At 47.1% G+C, this 24,770-nt stretch overlaps 1 protein-coding gene and 1 long non-coding RNA gene across 3 annotated transcripts; one reads left to right on the forward strand and one right to left on the reverse strand.

The window, feature by feature from the left end:
* Window positions 1-5,659: 5,659 nt before the first annotated feature.
* Window positions 5,660-16,015, forward strand: CCKBR (cholecystokinin B receptor). 2 transcript variants are annotated; one of them, XM_047877294.1, is made up of 5 exons: window positions 5,660-5,869; window positions 13,572-13,823; window positions 13,967-14,216; window positions 14,511-14,683; window positions 14,874-16,015. In XM_047877294.1, exons 1-5 carry the CDS (start codon window positions 5,719-5,721, stop codon window positions 15,410-15,412), a joined length of 1,365 nt encoding a protein of 454 aa, XP_047733250.1. In that variant the 5' UTR covers window positions 5,660-5,718; the 3' UTR covers window positions 15,413-16,015. The 2 variants fall into 2 exon arrangements, with proteins under 2 accessions (XP_047733250.1, XP_047733251.1); XM_047877295.1 differs by lacking the exon at window positions 5,660-5,869 and adding an exon at window positions 12,629-12,699.
* LOC125176228 (uncharacterized) lies at window positions 7,041-24,686 on the reverse strand. Its single transcript, XR_007156177.1, has 4 exons — window positions 24,415-24,686; window positions 18,033-18,200; window positions 17,294-17,513; window positions 7,041-9,918 (listed from the first exon to the last, which is right to left on the reverse strand). It is a non-coding gene; the product is annotated as an uncharacterized LOC125176228 (long non-coding RNA).
* Between the last annotated feature and the right edge of the window lie 84 nt (window positions 24,687-24,770).

Raw genomic sequence — 24,770 nt, forward strand, 5'->3', positions numbered from 1 at the left:
CTTGATATGTTCTTTGCACTACTCTCTTCCCTTTCTCATTTCTGACCGCTGCAACCTTTTGAAGCCTACTTATTACTCACTTTAGACTGTGTTACCTACTTCATTGTCCTGCCCATTATTGTGCCCTTGTCCCTTTGTTTTTCCATCCCACCCAACTGGCAAAATCTCAACTTTGGGCGAATTGAACAATCAGTATTCTCCATCCTTGCATCTGACTATCTGAGCGCTGCTGGAGAAACTGATACCACTGGGAATTCATGGTCACCAACTCCTAAGTGGGTCCCAGTTATCTTACTACATGCCTCTAGTGCCCCCTCCCTCTTTCCCATTTTATACAGTTTTCTTAAGCCATCCTGACTTCTAAAATTTCAATCCTATCTACTCATACACACACACACACACACACACACACACACACACACACCACTCACTGATAACCAGATCTCCAACTTCACAGAGAAAATAGAAAATATAAGATAGCAGCTGCCATTAAATCTATGCACTACTGTGTTAATTAGTTAAAAGTTAGTTAATTAGAAATCTATGCACTACTGTGTTAATTAGTTAAAAGTTAGTTAATTAGAAAAAGTTGCTATAACAAGAAGAGAAAAAAATGTAGGGCCTTAAGAGTGTAGTTTCTTTGTCATATGAAAGAACTTGGGGTAGTAAAACAGCTGGAGTATGAAATATCCAGGCTCCTACCATCTTATCACTCCACCATCCCTGGTGTGTTACCTTCATGACGTGACTGGAGATGGCTTACCCTCACATTCACATTCAACTTGCAGGAAAGGACAATGAGGAAGAAACAGTCCACTCCTCTCCTATAAGAGCTTGATCTGGAAGCTGCACTTATCACTGATACCCACAACCCTGTCCAGAATATGGTCATAAAGCCATGCTTAGCTGCCAAGGCATCTAGAAAATAATAGTTGTTAGCTGGTTGGCCATGACTTATTTTAATCTATAACTATTTCCTTCTATCTTCCTCTTACAATTGAGGCTCTACTTTTATCAAAACCTAGAACCTTCCACATGGGCTCTGGATTACACACTTTCCTGCCTTCTCAGGAATCTTGCATTCAAAATTAATTAATTTCTCTCCTTCTTCCTCCCCCTCTCATTTCTCTTTTATTTGTTTTCCCTTTCTCGATCATGATGCTTGCTCCCCTTGTTTTCCTCCCACCTGTCTTTTGCAGGCTGGCCTTTCCCTATCCAGACTTTAAATATGGTCTTTTTCATATTTCTGATCTGGTTCCTCATTTATTCTTATTTAACACACTCTCATTAATTCTATGGTTTGCATTACTTCTTATGCAAACTGTGCATTCAACTTCCTACTGGAATTCCTACTTAGATGTCTAATAAAGCATCTGAAACTTACCATGTCCAAAAGGGAACAGATTCACTGGTGGGAGTTGCTATCTGATGGTTACTATTTTCTCTATGAAGTGGGAGGGCGGGTTATTTATTGTGAGTGAATGATGGTGTATGTGCATGTGTGCATGTGGGGTGTGTGTGTGTGTGTGTGTGTGTGACATGAAATGAGAGATTTTACAAGTCCAAAGAAAATTTGAAAAAAATAGTATGTAAAATGAGAGAAAGAAGGTGATCAGAGAAACTTAGTAAAACTTCTGATCATTCTGGAAAGCATCATAGTATGAGCACCTGAATTCTGATGTCCAAAATCCCTGGCTTTGAATTGTAGCTTTTTCACCTAGTAGTTTTGTGGCTTTGGGCAAGTTACTTAAATTCTGTCTGAGTCACAGTTTTTTTCATCTAAAATAGTAATCAACCGTATCGGACTTAAATGCAGAGTTCTTTGTGAGGATTAAAAGTAATGAATGTGCTTTGAACAGAGTAGGTAATCACCAAACAGTCCCTATCCAGTTACCAGAAACCTTATTCATTTTAATCTCATCCTTCTCCCTCACCCTCAACATGGAAGCATCCTCTAGATTCTGTTTGCCTCCTAAATATCTCTTGGATCCATCTTCTCCACTGCCTCTATGACTTAGGTCAAGGCGCTATGCTATCATCTGTCATCTGAGTTACTGTCATAGACTCCCAATGGGTCCTACCCCTTAAGTTGCTCTCCACACCAGCTGCCATAACAATTACCCCAAATCTTTGTAAAGGTTAACAAATTTCCAGTGCTTCCAATTCGTCCTTTCATCCTTGGGTGGCTTGCAAGGTCTGTATTTGCTACTTTCTTCCTGAGAGGTGTGTTAGTTTTCTGTTGCTACTATAACAAATTACCATGAATTTGGAAGCTTAAAACAACATCTTTTTATTAGGTCGCAAGCATGTGGGCCAGAAGTCCGGTACAGTATGGCTCGGTCCTCTGCTTAGGGTGTCACCAGGCTGAGGTCAAGATGTCAAGCAAGTGAAATTCTTTTCTGGAGGCTCTGGGGTGAACATCCATTTCCAAGCTCATTCTTGTCATTAACAGAATCTAGTTCCTTGTGGTCGTAGGACTATAGTCCCTATTTTCTGGCTGGCTCTCAGCCAGAGACTGCTCTCAGCTAGAGGCCAATCTCAGGCACCTGCTCCTGAGGTGCAATCCCGGCTCCTTCCTCAAGCCAGCCACAGCCCCTTGCATTCCTTGCCATGTGACCCCCTCCATCTTCAAGCCAGCAATAGTGTGTCAAGTCCTTCTCTTTTTTCAAATCTCTCTGACTTCCTCTTCTGCTGCCAACCAGAGTAAATTCTTGTGATTTGGCTAGGACCAGTTGGATAATCTCTTTATCTTGAGGTCAACTGATTAGTAACATTAACTACATCTGCAAAATCTCTTTTGTCATATAGCATCATCATGGAAGTAGCATCTTATCATATTTATAGGTTCTACCCACAAGTGAGAATCCTGAGTGCCATTTTGTAATTCCGCCTACCACAGGAGAAACCAGAAAAACATCCCTGAGAAATGCCAATGCCTTGAGCTGAGATGAGAAGGATGATCAGGAGTTAATTAGATAAGGAAGGAAAAGTTTCCAGAGAGCATGTGCAAAAGTCATGTAACCGGAGGACACAGATCCCCCCAAAAAATGAACTAAAGAAAGGCCAGTGTGTCTACAGGGGAGAGAACAAGGAGGACAGTGACTTAAAATGAGGTAGTTACAGACGCCACTAGGAGCCAGACCATGCAGGTTTCAGAGACTCTGTGAAAAGGCTTTCTCCATCCCCAGAGCAGAGGTCATTAGAGTGGCACAATCAGATTTGTGTTCTGCACATATCACTCTGACTCTAAGGTGGAGGATGGAGGTAAGGGGGCATCTGTAAAATGTGGTGGACCACTGAAGAAGCCAGAAGAGCAGTGCAGAAACAGTGCCATAATGTTCATGCAGATAGAAACAGACCGAGTCAAGGAACGTTCAGTGGCTAAAATCAACAGGACTTCATGATTGATTGACTATGGGAGGGAGGCAGTTATGTTCCCCAGGAAGCAGAGACTAAGACAGAGATTACTGTGGAGGATGTTTACTAAGGAGCGCTCTTGGAGTCTACACGTATGCAAGAGCAAGGAAAGAAGGACTGGGTGAAGGGAGAAGCTGAGCAGCAATTCAGTCCCCACAAAGGCTTTGGTCAACCCCACGAGGAGCTGTGCATGTCTCTCAGAGTTGTCCTCTGTTGGGGTGAGGAGGCTGAACCTTTGTACCTCTGTGCTGAGCAGTCACTGGATGTAGGATGCCTCAGGAAGGGAACATGACCTTGCCTGAGCAGGCTTTCCTGAGCTCAGCCAACTCCCAAAGCAGCTGGCAGTGCAGTGCAGAATAAATCCCTCATTTTTGGAGAGGAGTTTGGACTTTTTGTCACAGCCTCTACTACAGGTAAAAGAGCATAAGGGAGTAAGGCAGCCAGGCTGATTCCTAAATTTCTGATTTCTGCATCTTAGCAGATATACAACCATATATTGTAATCATTGGCTTACCTGTCATTTTCCCCCAGGAGGGTGGGAGCTACTCGGGCACAGACCGTATCAAACAGCAAGTACACAGCCCTATGGCTGGCACATACTTTGCTGAATAAGTGAATGTCCATCTACTCCTATTTCCACTCCTCTCTCTCCTACATTTCCTTTGCTCCCCACCCCCACACCCTACCGCCATCCAATGTGGGAAAAGTCCAGCAGGTTATCTGAGGTGCCACCTGTGCTGGAGCTGAACAAACAGCAAATCAGGCTCTTCTGGTCCAGGGCACTCTGATGGGGAAGGCAGGCAGTGCCAGGAGGAGGGGAGTTAGGGGAGACAGGTGACGACATCCCCACCCACCTCAAGACTAAATCCTCCTTCAATGTCCCAGCCCCTGTAAACTCAGTGCTAGCTGGAACAGGTCCTCTCCAAAAGACAGCTTGCATAGGGCTCTCTGAATTCCCCGTAAACTCAGACCTCATCCACAGTCTCATCTGGTCTTTGACTGATGCTCCCACCTCCAACAGCTACTGCTGGGGGCCGCAGAGTGGAATTTCAGGGTCATATTGGAGTTTCCTTGGAATGGAGGAGAATGGATAGCCAGCAGGGCAGAAATCTTAGTGGAGGCAAGTCCTGCCCAAGGAACCGAACACACCTCAGTTCTGTGCATGTCCCTTTAAGCTTTGCACCGGCTGCACCCCAGTGATCTGCTCCCCTTCTGGTCCCCTCCCATGGGAACCTGACGCCCCACACAGGCTGCTCCACTTGCACTAAGAGCAAACAGGGAGCGTCATTGTGTCGGTGAGGGTAGGTGCTGCCTGGAGACCACGAAAGCCAGGGCCTCCTCCCCTCTTGTGCCAGTGCTGGGCCAGAATTAGAACCAAACCCCACCATCACCCCACCCCTCACTGGTTTATTCTAAGCAGTTCTCACTGCTACCCAGGCTGCCCTCACACCAAAGTCAGACTCTTCCTCTGGGCAGCCCTTTTGCCTGTCAAGGTTCCCCCGAGAACAAATGCTGCCCCCACATCCTTGCCCGCTGAGGACGGTTCTTTGGAAGCTTTGGGTAGAAACCTGGGTGTTGGGCCCTGAGGTAGGAGGTGAAGGGTGCGCGGGCAGATGCAGGGGCGACCCCAGCCCTTTGGAGAGGAGATGCAAGAACTACGGTAGCGATGGTGTCCAGGTCACTGGGGCCACTGAGGCATAGTACAGTAACCGTGGGTGATGCCACCGTGTTAGATGCCACCCCCACATCCCCTGACCCACCGGGGAAAGATGCGAGATCCCACGGCGGCCGCTCCCTCTGACCCTCCTTCCCCCACCCAGCATCTCCCTCTCCGCCACCCCTCCATCCACCCGTACTGCTACCCTCGCCAGCACACACACACACACACACACACACACACACACACACACACACACGGAAGCACACACTCACACTCCCAAGAATTCTGCCGAACCAGGACGGTGGTGAAGGGGAGTGGGTGGGAAGGAAATCTCTAAGAGAAGACCGGAGAGGCTAAGGAGGGGGCGAGCCTGGAGGACTGTCCCTGTGGGTGAGGGGAGCGCAGAAGTCCTGAGCGTGGGAGGGGGGCGGAGAGTCACCTGGCGGGACCGAGGCGGACGAGCCTGGAGGGAGGCGAGCCTAGGCGGGGCGAGCAGAGGAGGAGCGGCGGGGCAGGGGCCAAGGTTGGGGGCGGGGACCAGGCGGGGCGGGAGCCTCCGCCCGAACCGCGGCGCGAGCAGGTGGAGCCGCAGCGGGAGCCCGCCGGGCCGAGCTCGGGGAGGCAGCGGCTGGGCCGGGGCCATGGAGCTGCTAAAGCTGAACCGGAGCGCGCAGGGGTCCGGACCCGGGCCGGGGGCTTCCCTTTGCCGCCCCGGGGGGGCCCTCCTCAACAGCAGCGGTGCGGGCAACCTCAGCTGCGAGCCCCCTCGCATCCGCGGAGCCGGGACACGAGGTGGGTGCCTCCCTAAGCCCCCTCCACCAGCTCCTTCTCGCTGCACCCCACACTGATAGAGATAAAGGCCCCCACTGCCTCCTCAAACGCCTACACCATCCCCTCATAGTACTCCCTCAGTCCCTAAACAGCTCCCCCGACACTTCTGCCCCCCCCCCCTCCACGGCTCATAAAAACTCCATCACAGCTTCACACCACCTGATCAGAGCCCCTTCACACCCTGGTCTCCTGGTCGTACCCAGAGCCACTGGTCATCCTCAAACACAGCCTCCTGCCCAACACAGAGCCCCCTCCTAGACACAGACGGCCAGGAAGCGAGGACCTCCTCTTGCCTATCCTTCCAGGTCTCTTCCTTTTAAATCCAGTTCACAGAGCCACAGCGGGGAAGGAAAGGAAGAAAAGAAGGCAAGACTGGGAAAAAGAAGAGGGCTGGTTGAGGGAGGGAGCACTATGGAAGGCTTGAATGGGAAGTTAGAGCTATATAATCTCCTGTGTCCTCTGCCCCACCCCTAGCCTTCCCAAAAGAGATCCTCAAACCGGAATTAGGCTGGACATTGGGGGCTGCACCCTAGAGATGCCAGTCTCCATTTCACTCCTCCTCAAATCCTCCTGCCTCCCAAAGGGGAACTCTAATCAAAGCTCTGTCCCCTCTCTTTTTCTGTCTCCAAGTCCCCTCCAAGCACCCTCTCCAACCTGCCTTTCCTTAGGTTTCCTCCTCCTAGAGCCTGGCTGCCCCCTTCATCTCCTATCTCTTGTGCCACCATCTCCCCCACCCCCACTGCTTCCACTCACTCAGTCCCCAAAATGACTTTCACTCCTCCCACGGGCCAACAGCCGCATTTTCTCCACAACCCAGCTCATGATATATGTTTTCCCTTCCTGCACCTTTTCTTTCCTTAAATGTCTTCTGGACACCTGCTGTTGTCGCTGAGCTAGGTGCTGGGGACACAGGGATGAAACAGACCCAGTCTGGACCCTCATTGGTCCATAGTCAAGTGCAGAAGGGAGACAAACCAGTTGGAAAATCACAGTCACTCTGAGAAGTCCCAGGAGAGGGTCTGAATTGTGGACATCCAAAGGAGATGGGATCCAAGAACTTCATAGACAAGGGAACCCAGGAGCTGGGTCTTGAAGTTGGAGTTCAGTAGGCAGAAAAAGGAAGCAGGGGGATTCTAAGAGAGGGAGCAGTGCTGAGCAGAAGGAAATTATTCCATGTTCAAGAAGGGAAAATGGCAATAAATTTTAATTTGAGTATTTATCCCACAAAATAATGTATATGCTTTCTCAGACCAGTTTTTACACACTCTCACTTAGATTGCTTCATTCTACAAATATTTATTGAACCAGAGAAAAAATGAACACAGTTCCTATTTCATGGAGTTCACAGTTTAGTGGGAGAGCCAGACAAGTAAGCAGGGAATTGCAGCACAAAGTGGGATGTGCCTTAGATTAAGGCTGTGGGAACACAGAAGAGGAGCTTTAGTCTAGCTTAGCCTTGGGGGTCAAAGTGGGCCTCCTGAGAAGGTAATTGAAGAAAAATTTAAAAAGACAAGGGAAAGCCAGACAAGCGAAGGGGCAGGAAAGGCAAGAAGCATTCTAAGCAGAGGAACAATATGTGTAAACGCCCAAAGTTAAAATCCATGGTACTTTCGTTCAGTGTGTCAGTTTCTGAGTGCCTGAAACATACATCAAAAGAGAGGAAAAATGAACACTCAGGATGAGCACCAACCTAGAGGGTTTACAAAGAGCCTCACAGACCTGGCTAAGGAGTGTAGATTTTTATCCTGAGGATGATGGGAACTACTGAAAGACTCCGTAGTACAGCCAGGATTAGTTCTATAGTGTAGAAGATGGATTGGAGGACAAGACATGAAAGGGTGGGGGATGGGGTGGACACTTTAGAAGGCTATTCTGTTTCTCTGATAAAAGATGATATGGGCTTGGACTAAGGTTTTGGCAGTGGGGATGGAGAGAAGTGGATGGATTCGAGAAGCACTTCTGGAAGTGGAATCAACAGAACTTGGTAGGGATTGATTAGAAATGGAGAGGGAGGAAGAGGTCAAAGGATGACATCCAGGTGTCTAGCTTGGACAATTAGATGGATGTTGGTGCTATATCATGAGAAAGATAACAAAGGAACAGAAACAAATTTGAAAGAGAAGAACTATAAATTCACTTTGGAACCCACTGAGTTTAAGTGCTGTTGAGATACCCAGGTGGGGTAGCCAGTAAGCTGTTGAATCTGGTGGTCAGGAACTTAGGGGAGGGGTGCAAGCTGGGAATACAGACTTAAAAGGTCTTTGCCTACAGAAGGTAATGGAAGCCACAGGAATAGCTAAAATCATACAAAGATGACAAGATGAAAAGAAAACAGGTCCCAGGGAAGGACCCTGAAAAAGACTGAGATTTAAAAGCCAGGCAAAAGATGGAGAGCCCATGATGAAACCATCAGAGGGAAGGGAAAGATTTCAAGCAGGGTGGGATAAGTGATGTCATATGGTGCTGATATAAGTCGAATAAGGACAGAACAGCATCCTTCAGATCCAGTAACAAAGAAGTCCTTAAGAGGAGTTGTGGGTATTAAGGCCTGACTACAGTTGGTTGAGGTTTGGGAGGGTGCATGAGGAGGTTATGAGAAGTGAACCAGGGTGTGTAGATGAAACTTTCCAGAAATTTGGGAGGGAGAGAGAAGCAAAGAAAAAATAGGATAGTGCCAGAAAGAGCATGGGATTGAGGAATGGTATGTGGTGGGGGTTGTCTTTGGGTATATGTGTGTGCAGTAGAGGCAAGAGTCTTTTTAAAATGTTGATGCAGCATGGGCCAAGACAGAGGAAAGGAAGGTCAAAGGCTCAGCAGAGAGCAGGGACAGTCCACAGAGCAGGGGACCCTGAGAAAGCAGAACATGAAGTGATTCAGAGCACAGGTGCAAGAATTGGCCTTGCTTATCTGGATGTTGTTACCTACACAGAGTGGATGTTACCCAGGCAGTCAGAAGTTACCCACAAAGACTGTTTGCCACTCACTCAGATACTACATGTTAGCCAGGCTCACTCCAGTGTTACCAGTAGAAATGTGGATGTTACCCACATTATTCTTATATGTTACCCACATAGACCAGAGTGCTAATGTTCACTCAGATGCCACCACTGAAAACCAGGTATCACCCACAGTTACTTTAACAATGCCCATAGTCATTTAGATGTCACTCACCCATCAGACACACTTGCTTTCATTTTATCATCTACACATAGATATCACCCATGCTCACTTAACTAACCTTTTCCAGATATCACCCATAAAATCATGGTTGTTAGTCTCACACATTCAGATATTAACCACAAAGATTCAGATATCACGTGTGTTCACTCAGGCACTGAGTTATTTTACTCAGATTGATCTCTCACTTCACATCTTAACATGTTAACATCTCACATCCATGCTCACCTAAATATTGCCTACACATACTTGAATATTACTTTCTGCTTACTCAGCTACTACCATCATCATTTGGATATTCCCCCATTCAGTTCAGACCTCTGAATATAATCCACATTTTCTGAAGATGTTATCTACCAAACGAGATGTTATCCGCAGACATATTACCTCTGCACAGTCTAAATTTGCCCACTCTCAGTCAGGCATTATCTACAGACACGTAGTTAAACCCTTCTCAGACCTTGTCCACAAAAATATGTATTACTCTCACCCACCTAGATATTATCTCAAAAACTAAATTATTATCCAATGTTCACTCTGATATTACCTGTACATCCTTCCATATTATTTCTGCTCCTTCAGTGAGTACCCATTGACATTTGGATATCCCCATTTGCCCAGCTATCATCCACAATCAGTTGCATGCTGTCCATGATCACCACAGACACATGGGTATTGCTTTGATGTCTGTGTTCATGGGTGACCAGATCCAACATGCCAGTGGAAGGCAGGGTTTGAGGCATCAGCAGCTTCGGTGTTGTTTCTTATAAAGTCCTGGTTTTTGTGTTTGGCACATTATCTGGATTTTTGTGCTCATACTTCTCTGCCACCATCTGGAAAGAACAAATGCAGATCTTTTAGACCCCAGAAACAGAAATGAACTGTCACAGTCTTCTGAGTTCTCTGGCCCAGCAGGATGATGCCCAGAGGTAGTCAAGGCACTAGAATCTATAAGGTGCCACTCCCATTCTTCCACCCCTACCTTAATTTCTTAGTTGCCGAAGCCACCATGATCACTCCTATTCCACCACACAAACACACATGGATGCATACACATAGGCAAAAACACACACACAAGTCTTCATTCTAATTGCTTTTTAGTGACTTTTGAAAAAACTAATAGGGTATTTTTACAGTAGTTTCAGAAAAACTGAATGGAAAGCACAGGGAGATTCCCACCCCCCCCCCCCATATACACACAGAGAGACACACACAGTTTCCCCTACTATTAATACCTTGCATTAATGCAACACATTTGTTACAATTGATAGGCCAATATTGATACACTATTAACTAAATTCCATAGTTGACATCAGGGTTCACTTCTTGGGTTGTATATTCTATGGGTTTTAAAAGATTTTTTTAAATGTTTGTTTATTTTTGAGAGAGAGAGAGAGAGAGAGAGAGAGAGAGAATGTACAGGCATGCACAAGCAGGAAAGGGGCAGAGAGAGATGGAGACAGAATCCCAAGCAGGCTCTGCGCTATCAGTACAAAGTCCCATGCAGGGCTAAAACCCATGAACAATGAGAGAATGACATGGGCTGAAGTTGGACACTCAACTGACTGAGCTTCCCAGGCTCTCCTCTATTCTATGGGTTTTAACAAATGTATAGTAACATCTATCCACCATTAGAGTACTGTACAGAATAGTTTCACTGCCCTAAAAGCCCTGTGCTCTACCTTTTCATCCCTCCTACCCTCTCCCTGGGCCACTGGCTCTAAGAGTGCTTTTAATTAATCTTTTTCACATCTCCTAACTGTTCAACAGCAAAGACTTGGAGAGATAGTAGTGGCTGGAAATAAGCTAATTGCTGGGAATGCGCAGAAAAATAGCAAAGTGTTGTACGATCGCTGGGCAATTTTACTGGAACTTTGTCCCTCTAGTTTTCAGGAGTCCCCATGCAGATTGGGAACTTGATAAGAGTGGGCATCATCTCATCTTTCTGCTCCACCAAGTTCAAAGACACACATGGGATACATCAGCTGGGTGAATGAATGAGAAATGTGCTTTTTCATACTTCAGGGTGTGTACCGACTTGAGGTGTGGTTATTGATTCAAGAACTAGTTGAAGAGAGACATCCAGAGGAGGATCTGAAAAAGATGATAGAATGGAGAGATTAAGGAAAGTGGAGGGTGGGGGCGGTAGACTGGAAGGAGACAAAAAGTACAGGATAGAATACTAGCTCACACACACCTCAAATTTGCTACACATAAGCCTTCCTTGCAGAAAGGGAGACATGTCTCCAAAGAGACAGAGGCAGAGAGGAGGGCATGCTGGAGCTTTAGAGGCACAGAGGTGAAGCATGGATGGGGCAGGACAAAGCAGGTGCATTTGTGTGGAGAGTGAAAGAGATTCGTTCAAGATTCATTAGCCAGCATGTGTGAACACCTCCTATTTGCAGGACATTAAGCTAAGTGCCAGGGATATGCGGAAGAATGATCTGGGCATTGCCCCTGTCCTCAAGAAGCTCATAATCCAGTGGAGGAGATACAGAATTAAACATAATAATACAGTGAGCAATGCCACACTGGAGTAGAGAGAGGCAGAAAGAGGCACTGAGATTGAGATTTGATTGGGGAAGGAGGCAGCATGATGAATGACAGAGGGGTGAGGGAGCAGCAGGAGGCAAAGCATTTTAGAGATCTGGAGACTCAGCTGCTATTCTGATTCAACACCTGACTTGACTGTGTGATCTGAGAACTAATGTCACTGCTGGGTTCTGTTCAGGAATCTCTTGTAGATAGCATGCACTTGATGCCTACAGCTGTTTCTGAATAAGTTGGTTATCATTATAAGAACAGTTTAATTCAGAGCCTAAGACAAGAGTCAATGTATGGGGCTGCAGAAGGGGGAGCTGCAGCTCTGAGCCCTTCCCTCCCCACAACCTGGAAGGCTCTGGCCCTGCCTTCTCTCCCTTCAAGCTCTCATGTCTCTCACGCTGAGGCCATGGGCTTGGGTGACTGAGTCCAGCTTAATTCAATTCACTTTTGTTTGGGTCTGCTTGGTTGTGATATAGAGGCCCAAAGATGGATCCATCCCCTAACAGACAATGACACAAATGAATGGGGTCAGCCCTCTGTCTAGCCCAGCAACACTAGTGTCCTTCCTGTGAGCTCCCACAACACTTTGTATATCCCCCAGCTTTACTCCTTATCCCACTGTGTGGCAATTATCTATTTATGTACCCAAATTTCCCTCTGGACTGTGAGCTCTCAGATGGCAGGGAATTTGTCATGTCCATCTCTTTGCCCTCACTGCCTAACACAGAGGGAGTCCTCTGTAAATGTCTGTTGAGTGAAAATGAATGTTAGGAGATAATTAAAATACAAAGTAGAAAATAAAAAGCATTCTGATAGATGTGTAAGGAACATTCATGGGTCAGAGGAAGGGGAGATTAACTCCAAATGAGGCATCCAGAAAGGCCTTACAGAAGAGGGGGCAGTTAATCTGAGTCTTGATGGGCAGTGGTGTATAGGAATTTACCAGATACAGAAAACCAATTTGTGATGGGGGGAGGGTATTAGTGGCAGTTGGTGAAAGAACATTCCAGGCTGAGAAATCAATGTTAGCAATGGAGGAAGTCATGAGGGTGCATGATGCCTTCAAGAAAGTGAGTCATCCAGGGGCGCCTGGGTGTCTCAGTCGGTTAAGCAGCCGACTTCGGCTCAGGTCATGATCTCGCGGTCTGTGAGTTCGAGCCCCACGTCGGGCTCTGTGCTGACAGCTCAGAGCCTGGAGCCTATTTCAATTCTGTGTCTCCCTCTCTCTGACCCTCCCCCATTCATGCTCTGTCTCTCTCTGTCCCAAAAATAAATAAACGTTAAAAAAAAATTTTAAAAAAAAGAAAGTGAGTCATCCAGTGGCTTAAGTGGTTGCATTGCAAGAGGAGGTGAGACAGGACAGTTCTCAGAGGATCTGGAAGACACGCTAAAGGGTTGCAGACAGTACAGGGAAGGTGAAGAGGGATTTTTTTAGACAATAAGGACCTGACCTGACCTATGTTTCAAAAGGTAGTGGGTGATCAATAGTGTCAAATGCTACAGGGAGATCAAGTAGAATAGGCTGAGAAGAGACCTTTGGACTTGGCAGTTAAAGCTTAGTGATCTTGAGAAGTGTCCAAACAGTGATGGGGGCGGAGGGGAGATGGATCGGGCACTGGACTGTAATCGACTGAGGAGTGAATGAGAAAATGCAAATAATCCTTTCAAGAAGCTTGGCTGTAAAGAGAAGGGAGAATTTGAAGCAAAGCTTGAGAAGAGACAGACCTTCTCAAGGAGAGGAGGAGTTAAGCCAATTTCCCTAAGCCTCAAGGGGTTAGAAACCTAAAGGATTCAAGTGAACCCATCCGCTGAGTGGGAAGAGGTATTCCTGGGATGCAGAGGGATCTAGCTGGGTAGGAGATGTGGGGAATAAGTGGGCTTGGAGGGTCTGGCTGAGTGGGAGCCAGACTCCTTGCTGCCACCCCTCTGTTTTCCTACCCAGAACTGGAGCTGGCCATCAGGATCACCCTTTATGCAGTGATCTTTCTGATGAGTGTTGGAGGAAATGTGCTCATCATTGTGGTCCTGGGACTGAGCCGCCGCCTGAGGACTGTCACCAACGCCTTCCTGCTCTCACTGGCAGTCAGCGACCTCCTGCTGGCTGTGGCTTGCATGCCCTTCACCCTCCTGCCCAATCTCATGGGCACATTCATCTTTGGCACAGTCGTCTGTAAGGCGGTTTCCTACCTCATGGGTAGGTGAGACAACCCCCTGCTCCCCTCCTTACCTAAAGTTCTTGCTGCACATAGGGGTCTTTCTCAGTAGGGCCTGAGCAAATCACTGGTTGAGTATATAGTACAAGTTTCCTGAATGACCCCTTCCTCTTCCCTTGTTTAGGGGTGTCTGTAAGCGTGTCCACACTAAGCCTTGTGGCCATCGCCCTGGAGCGATACAGTGCCATCTGCCGACCACTGCAGGCACGAGTGTGGCAGACACGGTCCCACGCAGCTCGTGTGATCATAGCCACGTGGATGCTCTCTGGACTGCTCATGGTGCCCTATCCCGTGTACACCGCCGTACAGCCAGTAGGGTCCCGTGTGCTGCAGTGCGTGCATCGCTGGCCCAGTGCACATGTTCGCCAAACCTGGTGAGGGCACCCATTCCTGGGAATTCCTCTCTCCATCTCCATCAGCTGCTTACTACCATTCCCCAGAATCTTCCTCCAGCTGCCCCAATATTCTGATTCCCTCTCCTCACCCATCACCCTGGGATTCCCATTTGGGGTCCCTCCCCAGTTCTCTAGCCCTTCCCAGCAGGACCCCCAAATCCTACTTCTACCTCAGGGGCCTGGTCACCAGCCCTAGAAAGGATCCCTTGCTCTTCTTCCACCTGTGATTACAGGTGGACAGATACCCGCGTGATTGATCTGCTCTGTCTCCAGGTCCGTACTGCTGCTCCTGCTCTTGTTCTTCGTCCCGGGTGTGGTTATGGCTGTGGCCTACGGGCTCATCTCCCGCGAGCTCTACTTAGGGCTTCGCTTTGACGAAGACAGTGACAATGAGAACCAGAGCCGAGTCAGAAGCCAAAGAGGACTGCGGAGCGGGGCAGGACCAGGTGGGGGATATCCAGCTTCCCCTCCCGGCCCCCACCCTTACCACCGGCCTTGGGAAGGGGCGGAGCCTAGAGTGGGTGGGGCAGAAAGGAGACTGACACGCAGATGCTGGAAATCGGGGTCTGGTGGTTCTTGGGCTGGAGGTTGAGAGGACTCAGCCTGCTGCTCTGACCGCCTACCCTCTGTACTCAGGTTCTGCCCAACCCAATGGGCGTTGCCGGCCGGAGATCGGGCTGGCTGGAGAGGATGGTGATGGCTGTTACGTGCAGCTTCCGCGCTCTCGTCAGACCCTGGAGCTGTCCGCGCTGACGGCGCCCACACCTGGGCCAGGATGTGGCCCCCGGCCCTACCAGGCCAAGCTGTTGGCTAAGAAGCGCGTGGTGCGGATGCTACTGGTGATCGTTGTGCTTTTTTTCCTGTGTTGGTTGCCATTGTACAGTGCCAACACGTGGCGCGCCTTCGACAGCTCTGGTGCGCACCGCGCGCTTTCGGGAGCGCCCATCTCTTTCATCCACTTGCTGAGCTACGCCTCAGCCTGTGTCAACCCCCTGGTCTACTGCTTCATGCACCGTCGCTTTCGCCAGGCCTGCCTTGAGACATGTGCCCGCTGCTGCCCCAGGCCTCCACGAGCTCGCCCCAGGCCTCTTCCAGATGAGGACCCGCCCACCCCCTCCATCGCTTCACTGTCCAGGCTGAGCTACACCACCATCAGCACGCTGGGGCCTGGCTGAGGGGTAGAGAGGGAGTGGGGGCTGAGGCGGAACATACCAATTCCTACAAGTAGGGACCCATCCAGACACACGAGAGACACAGACCCACTGACACAGGAGACTGACACCCAAAAAGCATGGACTAATTCCAACACACACACAAAAGTGGCTTACCTGACACAAAAGAAACAAACCAGATCCCCACACAGGAAATAAGGCACACTCTTGATATGGGACCAAGCCTGGCACATAGAAACAGGGCACTGACTTTAGACGCACACAGACACAGCATCCCTAGCAATGGACTATCCATACATAGTGGAAATTCTGAGAGAGGCTGGCCTGCCTCTCATATACACATAGTAATGGCACTGATTCTTTAGGGCTCTGGAGCCTGGCACGGTACTGACTCCTGAGATGCTCCAAGCTGCCCACCCACCCCCCCAGTTTGACCTCACAGTGCCCTTCCCCATTTCAGCACTGAAAAATACCAACCAACCTAATCTCACATCTCCCTGACCAACAGGCTGTTTTGCACTGAAAAGTCCCTTCATTCCTTTCCAGTTAAATTCTATGGCCCTGACCCTCCTCCATCACCCAAACTCTTCAAGAAATAATAAATGACTTGGCTTTCTCCTGAACTTCCTTTCTGGACTTTTTTTTGGGGGGGGGGGCAGGTGAGGAGGCATGGGATTTTGTAGAATTCTCCCTCTTGGGTCCTTCTTCCATGGTCTCTCCTGTGCATGACCTCCTGCCAAAATGCCCATGGTCTGAGGCTAAATGGGGATGTGGGTATTCTGTCTGGGTTGTCATCCTGGACCCACCTACACACTAGTGTCATACATAGTAGCTGGGGATGGGGGTGGCAGGCAGAATATCCATGACACATCATGATTCCTAAGCATTCTCCTAAAGTGGTGCCATTGCTAAGGTACTATATTAATAGGTAATTACTAAAATTTTATTGAAATGTAAGTGGAAGCACTATATAATAAGACTCAGTTTATTCAATGTGTGTTTCAAATACCAGGACTCAGATCATAAGTGTACAAGTTAAAGAGTAGGAACTTTTTTAATGCACTCTTCTCTGGTGTCAGAATCTGGCCAAGCTTCTGCCCCGTGGAAGCACCTTTACTGGCCAGCAACAAAGGTGGGGAGAATGCTGGATCTGAATAAGAGGAATCCCAGAGCCCAGGCTTCCTTTTGACTATGAGACTGATCCAGCCCCAGAGAGAGGCAGAGACAGCAACATCATCCCTTCGCACACACAATGACAGGTAGGGAAGAACAGATGACCTCACCAGGGATATACATGGATAATCAGAAGTATGATAGAGTGAGAGGGTTTCTTGACACTTTGTCTTGTAACAGATGGGAAAATAGAGACCCAGAGCAGGAAAGAAAGCTGTTCAAGGTCATACAATAAATTAGAACAAGACAGAAATAATCCTATTGAAGTAGACACTAAGCTCAGATGGGAAACAAGCCATACCCATCATGAGGCAGACCCAAGTTTTGTGGGGCCTGGAGCTTATAAAACCGGGTGCCCTTTTTAAGAAAAAGAATACAAAATGACAGATACAAAATTGCCAGGACACTGACCAGGGCCACGGAAGGCGCCTATGCAGTGAGGAGCCCAGAGATTTAAGCCTCCTTAACCTCACAGCCAGTAACACCTCTAACTCCACCCACTAACTAGGCTGGACAAAGGCCAGGTGAAGGACAATGAGAAAGGAGAGTGGTCTTTTGTTTACCAGTGCTGAGGCTGCTCCCATCCATCCTTTCTACAGGGCCCTGGGCTGCAAGAGGCAGGATGCAGGAAGAAAAGGAGGGAGAAGGCGTTCCAAGCTGTCAACTACAACAGTGCAGGTTAAAAATAGAATCCCAGCTGGTCTGACTTACTGGAGGCAAGATATCGGGCCTTTCTTTCTCATGCCAACTTTTTCAGGGGCGGAAGTAGGGTTGCCCACAGGCTTTGCAGCACTCTGAAGGAGATTGCTGATGAAGGCCCATCAGGAGCTGGGCCCTGGGCTCTGGATGACCACCAGATGGCAGTGGGAAGCTGGGTGGGGTCGGGCTCCAAGTCCAGTGTGAGCTGAAGTACCTGTGGCCCAGGGATAGCCTAGAAGGTAGCACAAAATCATGGCCTGAATAACACCATTTCGCACACAGTGCTGCCCTTTGGTCTACCAGATACTTACACATCCATCACCTTACCCCCTCCCCCAAGCCCTGTCTAGTTACCAGATATGGAATCTCAGGGACCTCCCATCCATTTTCTGTCTCTTAAAATCTGTCAAACATTTCAGGTCCAAATTTAATATCGCTGCCTCCCAGAAGTCCTTCATGGTCATCCTCACAAAGCTTGTCTGCTCCTGTAGTACTTACTGCTTTCTCTCTTCTATCATATTGACTTGTGTTCCTGCCTGATTTCCCATACTGGGCTGGTAACAGCATAATGTGGTGAGAAAATGACAGCCTGGGCTAGAAGGCGGGGTGACAGAGGGGGTGGGAAATGTGGAGCTTCTCAGTGCAGCGTGACAGTCATCTTACATATACCAATTCACTTCATTCTCTCCTACACATTTCTCTTTGTTTGACAGAAAAGGAAGGTGAAGCTGAGAAAGCTTAGTGGACTTACATGAAGTCCTGTGGCAACACTGAGCTCAGGTGTCTGCTCCCAAAACCTTTTCTTTTTCCAGGCATGCTGCATTGTCTTTCAAGGCTTAAAGACCTGGGTTCCAGTAGACCTGGCCTGCCTTTTAAAAGTTGATTTTGTGCAAGTTCTTTCAGTGAGTCTCAGTCTCAGCTATAAAACAAAAATAATTACATCAACTTCTGTGAAATGTGATTTATAATAAGAAATATACGTTGGGTCTTTACCCCCTCTCCAGGCACAGAGTTCCTAAAACCCTTGGAATTTCCTAAGTGATGAGAGCCCAAAAGGTGCTTTTTGACTTGTTGATGAACTGACTTTCCTAAAGCCTCTAGCTCACTTTAAGAACAGAGAGGGAGGCAAACCTTAAGAGACTCTTAACTACAGAGAACAAACTAAGAGTTGCTGGAGGAGGGGGATGGGTTAAATGGGTGATGGGCACTAAGGAGGGCACTTTTCAGGATGAGCCCTGGGTGTCATATGTAATAGATGAATCACTGGGCTCTACTCCTGAAGCCAAGACTACACTGTATGTTAACTAATTTGAATAAAAATAAAAATAAAGAAAGAACACATTAAGAAATCTGCTGGCTCAAAAGAAGGAAGTGTTATCCTACAGGAACATTCCATCTGTTACTGGAAATATCTAATCTCCTTTGCTGACTGGTTTTATATATCAGTTGTATGGGTTTATACAGCTATTTATTTAGTTTTTAGGTTTATTTATTTTGAGAAAGACAGAGAGAGCGAGCGGGGGGAGGGGCAGAGAGAGAAGGAGACAGAGAATCCGTGCTGTCAGCCCAGAGCCTGATGCTGGGCTGGTACGAACCGTGAATCATGACCTGGGCCGAAACCAAGAGTTGGATGCTTAATGGACTGAGCCACCCAGGTGCCCCCAGTTGTATGGGTTTAGTTTAATGTCCACCTTCTATGAATAAATAGACTCATTTCTGTGGGCTGTCAAAAAAAAAAAAAAAAAAAAGGGCTGGTTGCCAGAAGAACCAATCACATGATTAGGGTTAGACCTTTCAGCCCTGCCCCTGACCTCCAAGGAGGAGAGGAGGGCTGGAAATTCAGTTCAAGAACCAATGGTCTGAGATTTAATCACAATTGCCTACCTAATGAGGCCTCCACAAAACCCAAAAGGACGGGGCTCGGAGAGCTTCTAGGTTGGTGAACATGTGGAGACTGGGGAGAAGTCCCACTTGGAGAAGGCATGGAGGCTCCGTGTCCTTTGCCCACAACTTGCCCTGTGCATCTCTTCCATCTGGCTGTTTCTGAGTTACATTTTTTAATAATAAACTGGTGATTTAGTAAGTAAAATGTCTCTCTTGAGTTCTGTGAATGCTGTAGCAAATTAATCAAATCAAGGAAGGGGTTTTGGAACCTCCAATCTATAGCCACTTAGTGAGAAGCACAGGTAACTACGAGGACTTCCAACTGGCATCTAAAGTCAGGGGCAGTCTTGTATGACTTAGCCCTTAATCTGTGGGATCTGATGCTATCTCTAGGTACATAATGTCAGGATTGAGTTAAATTGTGGGTCATCCAGCTGGTGTCAGAACATTGCTTGGTGGTGTGGGGGGAAAAAAACACATTGTAATCGGTGTCCGAATCGTAATTCACACTGCCATTTTGAGAATTACATAAAGCAATGCTCAAAAGTTCTTATCATTGTATCAGGCACATAGCATAACAAGGGTTAGACTCAAGATTGCTTTAAGACCAGCATGCAGGAATAACAGTAGGAAACAAGGTCCTCTGCAGACAGAGACCACCCCTAACTGAAGGGAGCAGAACTCTGGGTCCAATAGGAAGCTTGGGGCCTGCTAAGAGATGGTATTAGAATGTAATGAAGTCAGAATTTGAATCCATATGTGCCTGACCCCAAAGCCCATGCTGTTTTCACTATGCATCCTGATTATGATCTCAGTCATTCAGGGCTGAAAAGTTGGGAGCGATTTGGAACCACTCAGGCAGGATTCTTCTCAGGGCTCAAAGTAGAAAAACAGGTAAGTCTATAATTCTGCAGACCTGCATCCCTTGGTGAGCCCCACTTCTAGCATCACCATCCCCGGAGGAAAGGCCCTGAAGATTCACTTCCCCAAACAAGATGGGGACAACTGTCCTGAAAATCTCACCCCCTCAAACCTTCTAAGAAGGAAGGTTTCCTAGCTAAGTCTCAGATATGAGGTCAAATCAGAGAAGGGGAAGCATCAAAGTGAACATGCACAAGAAGGAGGCTAGGCCAAAAGCTGGCCCCTCCTATAGACAACTCAAGCCAGGGTCTTGGATGACCGTACACTCTGGTTAGTCAGGTCTCACTAGTGAGAAGCAAGGATGTTTTGTGGACAGACTTCATTCCTTGGAGTTATTTCTGGCAGAGGACAAGTGAGAGGAGAGGAAAGCAAGCATAAAGGTTGGGGAAGAAAGCAGGAGCCAGCTGGGATCAAATCTTTGTTGCTGGGATATAATGCCTAGAGGGGGGACCTCCTGGAAATGGTGGCCTTCATTGCAGATTCTAGCAATGTTCCTTTAGCTGTTTCTTATTCTCTGAGCCTTATTCAGTATCCCCAAACCTAAGGATACACTCGGTCAGCAGATTCTTCTTCATCATGCACAAAGAACAGCACCTCCCCCTTGGTAGGGTGAGTCTTCTGGAAACAGAATCTAACCCAGCCATGTAGCCACATTTTGAGGGAAGAAAATAGCTTACTGATTAGGCCCAGTGAAGTACTACTTTGTCTTAATCAAACACTTTTGAGTCCCAGAACCCACCTAGGCATATAAGTAATAAGAGATAAGACATGGAAGGGATCTTGAGAAGTATACATTTGAACGATGAGGCTGGTTTGAGTGATAAGGCTGTCCAATTTCCCAGGGTGAAACACGTAAGCTGTAAGCAACATGAGAAAGCCAGAAACATAAGATATTCCCAATCAGATACATGATCCCATGGGCAGGGAGAGGCAGATGCAAAGCCCTCACCTGGAGATGGGCAGGACCTTCCAGGTGGAACTCAGTTTGGGGGCGGGGGGAATCCCTTTCCTCAAACCAGAAGTAACTCCCCAATGCTTCCAAATGCAGCAGTATTAGTCAGCCCTGAAGTAATGAACAGCTCTTCAGGGCATTTGAGGCAGCCCCCAGACCACCTACATGTGTGGCTCTGTAGTTCAGCCCCAAAAAGGCAAGAGCAAAAGCGATGGGGTCATTGAAGCAGAGAAGTCTGGCTTAAGCCTGGAATGTTTAGTTCCTGCAGTCAGAGAGGTGGAGGACCCTGCACACATGTCAGGGACATGCCACACACACAAACTTGGAATGCTGGTACAGGTCAAACCAGAACTAGACAGCAATAGTGGGGATCTGGCCAGAGGAGACCAACAGGAAGCTACAGTATAGGGAGCTAATGGCAGTTTCCTGGTATGAAAACTGGTCTTACTGGAAGGATCTGGTACCCAGTCTACCTCAATGCCACTTACTAACTATGTAACCATTAGTTCTGACTGGTTACTTTCCCTTTCTGAACCTCAGTTTCCCTCATCTGACAGTATCCTTCATCCGGCGATAGTTCATGCCTTGTTATGTAGTTGTGAGGGTCACAAGAGATGGAGAAGCTATCTCCCCTGGAAAACAAGCCCAGGAAGATTGTTGGAAGCCCCAATATTAAAACAATTCTAGCACCCACCTCCATATGCAACCCAAAGTAAAAATAATGCTTAGTCATAACATCATATAATAAAGTCCCACAAACTTCTGCCTTCCCCATGATGAGTACCTCAGAGACTTTCATTTGAAATGTCAAACATTTACTTATAATTGTTTAGCAGTCATGTGGGTACAAAACATAGTCAACTAGTTCTACAAAATTAAGGCAAATAGCAGTCCCCAGCCCCCTGTCTTGCTCCTCTCCCATATTCCTTCCCTAGAAGGAATCACTTTCAAATCTTTTATCATTTTTTTTTTAGTATTTATCCCTGTATCTTTTTTTTTTTTTTTTTTTTTTTTTGAGAGAAAGAGAACAGGAGTGTGAATAAGCATGCAAGCAGGGTAGGAGCAGAGAGAGAGAATCTTAAGCAGGCTCTAGGCCCAGCACAGAGCTCCATGCGGGGCTCGATCCCATGACCATGAGATCATGACCTGAACCAAAATCAAGAGTCGGACACTTAACCGACTGAGCCACCCAGGCGCCCCATCCCCATATCTTTTCATAACATGCTAACATTATTTCTCGGTTCTTCTGTTTGGTAGTATTATCTATTGACTATCCACCATGGAAGATGAGGGGTTAATTCTCATGTCTACCACCAGCCCACCAGAAACACATACTCCCATACTCCCCTTTCTACCCAATAAAATTGTCACATAACTTTTGTTATCGTGATGACTAGCCTCCAAAGTGATCTACAATGATGCTCACCTCCTTGTATTCATGTCCTTATGTACTCCTGTCCCACATAAAGTAGGGTTAACTTGTATAACCAACATAATATCAAAACGTTTAATAAAGGCAGGACCCACACCTGCACTTTCATTACTTAGCCCCACTCACCATAATCCCAGCCCTGTTGGGTCCTATCTTTATTTCATCTTCTGATTTTTTTTTTCATCATGGATTTTTTTTTTGCATTAATTTGTATTTTCCTCAATATGACATTTAAAAATTCCTTATCTTAATTGCTAAATTTTCTGGTACCTCTTTAAATTTTGCACCTAAGGCATCTCACTTACTTTACCTTAGTCCCAGCCATAACATAGTCTAATTGCTTCTTGAGAAAGGATGCATGGAAGGTAAATTTTTGAAAACTTGTCTATATATCCCTAATTCTAGCCTCACAGTGGTTTCATAATTTGACCAGGTATATAATTATAGGTTGGGATTTTTTTTTTTAACCAATATTTTGAAGGTGGTGTTCTATGAAGTTCAAAGTTCAGCTTTGCACAGTGGCTGTCAATTTTGGAATTTTGTTGGCTATACATGTCAGTCCTATTCGCAGTATGACAGGATTTAATTTAAAAGTGGAGGACTAATAGCTGATGGGCAGTTTTGAGCAGTGGATGGAGCTCGTCAACTTGGAGCTTTATTGTAGAGTGACCTGGTTGGGCTGTTGGAGAACTCCAGATGCTGGGATCTCTAAGTCTTTCCTCTTAGGCTGATCAGATCACCTAGAGAAAACTTTTCCTATTTTCTGAACAGAAAATAAAGTCCTGGGTCCCATCACCTGGGGAGCCAGTGGAGGAAGACTGCAGGGTGGAGTGGGGTGGCTACCAGGCCTTTAATGTGCTCATGTGTACTTAAGTGTCCAGTATTTGTGGTCTCCCTGGCTTCAACTATGCCTGAAAGACCTTCAGTTTTATCTTCTCCAGACAGATCTCCTGCTTCTGCCTAGTAAGAAGAGCAGTACCTTCTTCTCAACAGCTTTCAATCAATCTTCTTTTATTTTCCCTCTACCCCATTTCCAGAGATACCTTGAATATCAAATCCTAAGCCTTTTGAGGGATCTATCATTTAGTTGTGGAGTTCTTGGCTTACCCTGTACAGTTATAGGCTGTATTAAATCATTAGACACCTGTCCATCTATTTTTTAGTTCCCAAAATGTTGTCATCTCTCTTTTTCTCACCATCTCTGAGGATTTATGACTTTAAAAATCCCTTGAAAAAAAATAAATAACTAAAATAAAAATCCCTTTAAAGTCAGTTCGGGGAGCGCCTGGGTGGCGCAGTCGGTTAAGCGTCCGACTTCAGCCAGGTCACGATCTCGCGGTCCGTGGGTTCGAGCCCCGCGTCGGGCTCTGGGCTGATGGCTCAGAGCCTGGAGCCTGTTTCCGATTCTGTGTCTCCCTCTCTCTCTGCCCCTCCCCCGTTCATGCTCTGTCTCTCTCTGTCCCAAGAATAAATAAACGTTGAAAAAAAAAATTTAAAAAAATAATAATAAATAAAAAAATTAAAAAAAAATAAAGTCAGTTCGGGGATCAGGGCAATGCTCAGCATGGCACCAGAGGGTAACAGAGCATAGGATATGGGGATGCATTCTACATCTTGGCCTAGGAGGATGAGGAAATCCTATTTCCTAGCTTCGTCTCCGTTTCACTCATATTGCAAATAATGCATTAGTTGAAAAAATCCGTTTACTGTGGCTTTGGTGGGGTTTAAAAGGGGAGCAAAATTGTATGCCTATATTCAAAGTGTAATCTTTATTGGGAGGTACCCTAGGCCTCTTTTCTATGGAAGTGTCCAACTTGGATGGTCAGCTTCTGGAGGTAAATTTTGGTCTCCAAAGAAGCAAACACTGCTGGTGCTGGTACAATTTCATTATCAGCATAGTGTTTTCCTCAAATATTAACTTTAATTGTAACAGTTATAATTTACCAGTTAGTAAAGCAATTATAAAATAAGTTATTTCATCCAGACGTCTCGCATGGATGGGTACTGGGTCCCACTGGCCTGGTCTCTGGTAAGTCCTCGCAAGGGCAAGGCCTGAAGGAGAGACCGCCCCAAGCCAGTTCAGGAGGAGCCGCAGAGTTACGAGGCGTCCTCAGGGGAGGTGGTTCGGTGCCAGGCTCTGCCATACATCTTCGGGTTCCCGCTGGTACGGTCACCTCTCCTAAGGCAGCCCCAGGGATAAACTATCCGCTCCTTTTTCGGCTGCGGTCGCCCCGCCCTCACCTCGCCCCGCCCCCTGGGCTCGCGCCCACCGGCGCGCGAGAGCTTTCAACTTCCAACGC

This window comes from Prionailurus viverrinus, chromosome D1 (assembly GCF_022837055.1).
Source record: "Prionailurus viverrinus isolate Anna chromosome D1, UM_Priviv_1.0, whole genome shotgun sequence".
In the NCBI taxonomy this organism is placed as follows: Eukaryota; Metazoa; Chordata; class Mammalia; order Carnivora; family Felidae; genus Prionailurus; species Prionailurus viverrinus.

Bases quoted from the DNA above. Each gene is read 5' to 3' on its own strand.
- CCKBR (XM_047877294.1), top strand. From the start codon at position 5,719: ATGGAGCTGCTAAAGCTGAACCGGAGCGCGCAGGGGTCCGGACCCGGG. The intron at 5,870-13,571 runs GTGGGTGCCTCC...TTTCCTACCCAG, and splicing joins CCGCGGAGCCGGGACACGAG to AACTGGAGCTGGCCATCAGG. The intron at 14,217-14,510 runs GTGAGGGCACCC...CTCTGTCTCCAG, and splicing joins GCACATGTTCGCCAAACCTG to GTCCGTACTGCTGCTCCTGC.